The sequence below is a fragment of the Balaenoptera musculus genome, chromosome 19, assembly GCF_009873245.2.
Source record: "Balaenoptera musculus isolate JJ_BM4_2016_0621 chromosome 19, mBalMus1.pri.v3, whole genome shotgun sequence".
In the NCBI taxonomy this organism is placed as follows: Eukaryota; Metazoa; Chordata; class Mammalia; order Artiodactyla; family Balaenopteridae; genus Balaenoptera; species Balaenoptera musculus.
Window position 1 is genome coordinate 13,968,958 of NC_045803.1, and position 6,968 is coordinate 13,975,925.

General features: G+C 47.1%; 1 protein-coding gene across 1 annotated transcript; it reads left to right on the top strand.

Moving 5' to 3' along the window:
• The first annotated feature begins 6,383 nt into the window (after positions 1-6,383).
• On the top strand, positions 6,384-6,968 carry DPRX (divergent-paired related homeobox). Its single transcript, XM_036834089.1, has one exon. The coding sequence runs from the start codon at positions 6,384-6,386 to the stop codon at positions 6,966-6,968; it is 585 nt and encodes a 194-aa protein (XP_036689984.1).

A 6,968-nucleotide genomic window follows, 5' to 3' on the forward strand; every position in this document is an offset into this window, starting at 1 on the left:
TCACAGTGTCCAGTCGTCACCTAGTTCAGGGCCTGTCACAGGGTAGGTACTCAGTAGATATTTATTGAGTAAGTGGACAAAATTCTTTGGGAGGACATTTCTTGATGATTTCTGGGGTCCCAGAGCAATTGGACTTTCTCTCCTAGGGGCTCCCCTGAGGTAATGTCCCACCTCAGGGGTGATGACTTCACTATAGTTGTTGGTTCATTCCTTCATTCATTAATCACGTATTTCTTTTACTTATTTATGTACTTATGTACTTATTTACTGAAGTACAGTTGATTTACCATGTTAGTTTCTGGTGTGCAGCAAATTGATTCAGTTTTATATATATGTACGTATACATATGTACATATACAGACACATATATATATTCTTTTTCATATTCTGTTCCATTATATTATGTTATTATAAGATATTGAATATAGTTCCCTCTAGTATACAGTAGGACTCTGTTGTTTATCTATTTTATATATAGTAGTTTGTATCTGGCAATCCCAAACTCCTAATTTATCCCTCCTCCCGCCCCCATTTCCCTTTTGGTAACCATAAGTTTGTTTTCTGTGTCTGTGAGTCTGTTTCTGTTTTGTAAATAACTTCATTTGTGTCATATTTTAGATTCCACATATAAGAATCACATACTTCTGACATCTGTATTTCTGGCATCTGCAGAGTCCAGGCCTTTGTCCTCGATACTGGAATCCAGTGTGGCCCACCATCCCAGCCCTCTGAGGACTCAGAGGCCACATTAAGAAAGAGCTCATACACTCAGTATGTGTCATGTGCAAAGTGTGTAGGAAGAAAGGTGAATGTGACTTACTGATGGAGCCAATGAAGGCCTCTCAGAGGAAGAGGGGATCTCGTTAGACCTTAAAGGATAAAGAAAAATGTCTGAAACTCCACAAGGACAAGGAAGGGTCTGTCTTATCATTACTAAAACTCCAGTGACTAGTACATGGGCAGATGCAAACTGGTAAATATTTACATAAAAGAACGCTGCTGTTTTATATGAGGCCCTCTATTTCCACACAGAAAGCATGCCTGTGTGAGGTCACCAGGATGCATTGGCTGCAAGTAACTGGAAACACTGTCTCAACTGGGCTTAAGCATTAAGGAGAATGTATTTCATCACAATTAAGGAATCTAAATGTAGGTGGCTCTGGAGGGTAGTTAATGCATTTTAGAAGATGAAGGGAGTATGGAAGGCTTAGATTCCTTCCTTCTCTCTGATCTGCTAGTCTTAGAGAATTGACTTGTCCTCAGATCCTTATGGTCCCAAGATGGCTGCTGCAGCTCCAGGTATCACATGGAGACACAGTGACATCTAGGGTAAGAAGGGGATGGAAGGATCTCCTGGTCCTATTAGCAACCAGGAAACCTGTCTTGAATATGTAGGTTGATGCTCTGCATTCATTTCAACTTCCCTCTTGTACGCTGTCCTGCCTGCAGGGGCTGAAAGGTTTAAAACAACATTTCTGACTCCGGTGCAGCTGGGATCTGCCTTACATTTGGGTTCTTCCAACCAGATGCACTCAGACAAGATTTGAATGATGGACGAGGGGTGGAGGCCATTCTTCTGCTGGCTCTACCCCCATGGAAGTGTCTGCTTTTTTGTGGTGGTCTTTCTGATCATAGCAGTTTCCAGATGGCAGTTGTCCCATAACTGTGACAGATCCCTGGTTGTGTGGCCTGTGGCCTTCCTGATCATGGTGGTGGAAGCCAATTCCTAATTAAGCAGTCAGGATCCTGATCCTAGAAAGGAAGTGGGCCTTTGAAAAGCTCTGGTTTATGGTTTGGCTCTTAAAGTTATACCTGAATGGTCAACACAGAATCTATTTGTTCAACCTTCCTGACACTTCTGTAAGCCACTTATCACCCTATAATAAATCCCTTACTGCAGACATTAACCAGAATTGGTCCTGGTCTCTGTAATGAACTGTATAAGTTTGCCATGGCTACTGTAACGAATTACCTCCAATTTTGTGGCATAAAACAACAGAAATTTATTCTCTCAGCTTTGTGAGGCCAGAAGGCTATAATCAGGACCACTGGGCCAAAATCAATGTGTTAGCAGAGCCATGCTCCTTCTGGCAGCTCTAGGGGAGAATCTGTTCCTCGCCCCTTCCAGCTTCTGGTAGCTGCCGGCACTCCTTGGCTTGTGGCTGCATCTCTCCATGTCTGCCTCCCTGGTCATGTTCCCTCCTCCTCTTCTGTGTGTGTAATCTCCCTCTGTCTCTCTCTCTCTCTTTTCTTTTCTTTTCTTTTTTTTTTTTTTGGCCATGAAGCTTGAGGGATCTTAGTTCCCAGACCAGGGATCAAACCCAGGCCCTCGTCAGTGAAAGCACGAAGTCCTAACCACTGGACCACCAGGGGATTCTCTCCCTTTGTGTCTCTCTTATCATGATGCTTGCCATAGCATTTCAGTCTCACCCTGATAATCCAGGATAATCCCATCTCAAAAACTTAATTTAATCACATCTAAAAAAACCTTCCCCCCCCCCCCCCCGCCAAATAAGGTCACATTTACAGGTCCCAGGGACTGGGACATGGATATCTTTGGGAGAGCCATTTTTCAGCCTACCGAATGAAGCACCATAAAACCTTTCTTAGAGGGCTTCCCTGGTGGCGCGGTGGTTAAGAATCCGCCTGCCAATTCAGGGGACACGGGTTCGATCCCTGGTCCAGGAAGATCCCACATGCCGTGGAGCAACTAAGCCCGTGTGCAACAATTACTGAGCCTGCGCTCTAGAGCCCACGAGCCACAACTACTGAAGCCCACGCGCCTAGAGCCCGTGCTCCGCAACAAGAGAGCCACCGCACCGAGAAACCTGTGCACCGCAACGAAGAATAGCCCCCGTTCGCCGCAACTAGAGAAAGCCCGCGTGCAGCAACGAAGACCCAACACAGCCAAAAGAAAGAAAGAAAACAAAAACAAAACCTTTCTTAGAGCATCCACCTCCCCGCAAGCCAAATTCCCCTAATCATGGGCCAATTGGATCACTGTGAAACACGTCCTCTCTCCTTTTTTTTTTGACCACGCCGTGCGTCACCAGGGGATCTTAGTTCCCTGACCAGGGTTCAAACCCGTGCTCCCTGCAGTGGATACACTGAGTCTTAACCACTGGACCGCCAGGGAAGTCCGAAAACATGTCCTCTCTTTTCCCTCTGGATTCACTCTCCGCTCTGCTCTAGGTCCGGGAATGTGTATTACATCAGTTGGGACTCCCTTGCCTTCTGTCTTCCAGCTGGGTTCAGCAATGGGAGGTGTTAGCAGAAAATTGGATAGAGGAAAAGAGAGCAGGTGGGTATTTACTCTCCTACTTCCCTGCTGGGCTGTGGGCTGGCAGCAGTGATGTTCCCGAATCTCTGTCAGGGGACTGGTAACAGCTCCCTCCCAGGTCCCTTCTGGTGGTTTAGGAACAGTGATAGCTTCTGGCTGTTGGGTGGGCCCAGGTGCTGCCCTGTGTTGGTTTCCCCTAATCATACCCCACATCAGTACGTTGTTGCTTAAATAACTCCCTTACCCCATTTGACCATTTGGTCTCCTGTGGGGATCCTGGCTGACGCAGTCACAGAGCCAAGCCTACACGAGTCTTTAGCAAGAGGGCTCGTGTAGGTTGGTTTAGGTCAATCAAGAATGACGTGGGGGAAGGGCTGTGCCACAAAGAATGACATGAGAAATTTTTGCTGGGCTGGCAACGACTGTGTCTCCTTCATCCATTTTAGAGATTAGGGCCCTAGGATAAAGCTTCCTCTCTTCTTTGACAGTTCACATGTTAGAAAAAATTTTTAATGGTGATATATTGATTTAATAACGAGTCCTTAGGTTGTGCCAGGGACTGTGCCTTGGTACTTGACATGATTTAACACATTTAATTCCGACTACCACCCAGTGATGAAGGATATTATAATATAGTTTACTGATTGGAAACTAAAAGTTTAACTGACTTGCCCAAGGTCATGCAGTAACTAAGCGAGCAGAAGTTGGGATTCTAAGATCTCTGTGACCTCAGAGCTTGCATTTTTAACCACTACAACCATACTGTCTCCTTTATCGTACTTGAGATACTTTTATCCACCAGGTGAGATGCTAATTGCTTTACGTATATTGTTTCTAATTTGCAGAAGAACCTCTCTACGTGAATACACGTCACCATCATCTCACACCCAAACTCCCTCCTCTACCCTTAGGCATTCCTGGGTGCTCTCCTCTTATGAGTCCTGAACTTTTAGAAACATAAACTGGAGCAGTTGCTTCTTTGCTTAAAACTCTGCAGTGACTGCCTATGTATCTTCCAGGAAAATCCAAGTGCTTAAAGATCTCACAGACACCCAAGGCCCTGGTCCCTATCTACCTGTCTAACTTCACTCCTAGCCACCTCTCCGTGGAGTTCTGGACTGCAGCACACTGGCTTCCTTTCTGTTCCTCAAATTTTAATGACCAGCTCCCTCCCCAGTCTGAAGGTCCCCGAGGACAGGGGCCTGTGGATCTGTATTCCCAATACTGGCAAATAACAGGCAGCTAGGAAATACTGTCCATGTATATAATGAATGGACGACTGAATGGCTGCGTGGATGAATAAATGAACCTTTCAAAGAGAGGTATCCCTGGGCTTCCCTGGTGGCGCAGTGGTTGGGAGTCTGCCTGCCAATGCAGGGCACGCGGGTTCGAGCCCTGGTCTGGAAAGATCCCGCATGACGCGGAGCAGCTGGGCCCGTGAGCCACAATTGCTGAGCCTGCGCGTCTGGAGCCTGTGCTCCGCAACAAGAGAGGCTGCAATAGTGAGAGGCCCACGCACCGCGATGAGGAGTGGCCCCCGCTTGCCGCAACTGGAGAGGGCCCTCGCACAGAAATGAAGACCCAACACAGCCAAAAAAAAAAAAAAAAAAAAAAAAAAAAAAAAGAGAGGTATCCCTAAGTTATCTTCAGATGAAGAAATCTAGAGGCCAGGAAAGGCAAGTATATTACTAAATGTCACTCAGCAGGTAAATGGTCCGTCTGGGTATCAAATTCAGGTCTGAGTTCAGAGTTGGGTTTCCTCCACTCACGCTGTCTCAGAATGACTGCTCCCACTCGTAAGTGTAACACCATTTGATAATGAAAATGACTTGACACCAGGAGAAAAGGATGACACCAGAGGTACAGGGTTTGCAAACACGAGGACACATAAATAGCAGGACCCAAAGTATCATAACTGGGAACTTTGACATCTATGATCCCCAAATCCCTCAGGGAACGAGACCTGCTCAGGTGGGGAGGTCCAAGAGTGACAGATTTATAAAATCCCCAAAAAGTGTTGGGGATTCACATTAGAGGACCAACCCTGTAATGGTCAGAGGAACCCAGGCAATTATGTCAGACTGGTTCATGGTATGCGGGGGTCAGTGACCAAAGCAACCCAGGAATCAAGTCTTCTACTGACCACCTGGAAAGATATTCTGGCCATGCATCCCACGGAAATGTCACTGCACCCAGGGAACTCGTTCTGGTCTTGGGAAAGAATCCGTGCCTCTTGCACCCAGCGTGGGTGGGTCAAGGTTCAGCCAATGGTGGCAGAGAAGCCACCTGTAAGCGCTCTGCTCAGCATGCCCAGCTGAGCTCCCAGCCAACAGCTGCCCTGTGGGTGAGCCATCAACTGCCTCCAGCCCCGTCAAGCCTTCAGATCAATCAAATCCCAGCTGACATCCAACTGCAACCGTGGGAGAGACCCCAAGTGAAAAATCACTCACCTGAGGGAGAACAGGAGGAGGAGAAAGGTACGACATGGACAGGTGAGAGGGTACTGTCTCACTTCCCCACAGACAGCAATTGCCAACTCTGAACAAAATATTAAAAAAAACAAAACAGGGGCTTCCCTGGTGGCGCAGTGGTTGAGAGTCTGCCTGCCAATGCGGGGGACACGGGTTCGAGCCCTGGTCTGGGAAGATCCCACATGCCACGGAGCGACTGGGCCCGTGGGCCACAATTGCTGAGCCTGCGCGTCTGGAGCCTGTGCTCCGCAACAAGAGAGGCCGCGATGGTGAGAGGCCCGCGCACCGCGATGAAGAGTGGTCCCCACTTGCCGCAACTAGAGAAAGCCCTCGCACAGAAACGAAGACTCAACACAGTCATAAATAAATAAATAAATAAATAAAAACAAAAACCCAACTATTTGAAGGCACTGGAGAGAAACCAGACACAGGCAGAAGCTGGAGGGGATTCAACCTTTTAAGGAATGGAAGACACTGGGAATTCCCTGGTGGTCCAGTGGTTGGGACTGTGCCCTCCACTACAGGGGGCACGGGTTCGATCCCTGGTTGGGGAACTAAGATCCTGCAAGCCGAGCGGCATGGCCAAAAATAAAATAAAGAATGGACTTTTTTGCTTATTACTAGACCACAGCATGGAAACACATCTAGATTACAGGGTGTCGGATCCAGACGACCTTTCAAAAGGAAAGTACCAGAAACATCCAAAAAGGAAACGAACTACGTTCACGAAGAAACAATTGGCAGATTTGAACTTCCTTTTCAATAAAAACCCGTACCCCACCCCTAGCCTTCAGAGAGAAATGACCTCAAAAATGGACATACATCCAACAGTCCTGCAGGTTTGGTTCAAGAATCGTAGAGCGAAACTCAAGAAAGCCAAATACGAGGATTTTCAGTCAGAACAGCAAGAGGCTCAACAGCAATTATCTGAGGCAGGAGGCAAGATCAGCTCTTCCAAGGGAAATATGGATACACCTCCCAGGTCCCCTAATGGTACCTCCCCTGCATCTCTAGTTTATATGGATCGTCCAATATCTTCCTTCCAACTCAGCAGGTGGCGCAATTTGAAGGCTGTCACAGACCATTCTCTTGGCCACAAAATGGTACATTTTGGCTACTGCCAATACCCTAATATATACTGCCTCTATCCCATTTTGGAAACCCAAGCTCTCTCCACAAGCTTCAATTCTAATTCTTTTGGCTCTTTTTCGCCATAA

What these genes read in the sequence shown, in the direction of transcription:
- DPRX (XM_036834089.1), top strand. Translation starts at nt 6,384, where the DNA reads ATGGAAACACATCTAGATTACAGGGTGTCGGATCCAGACGACCTTTCA.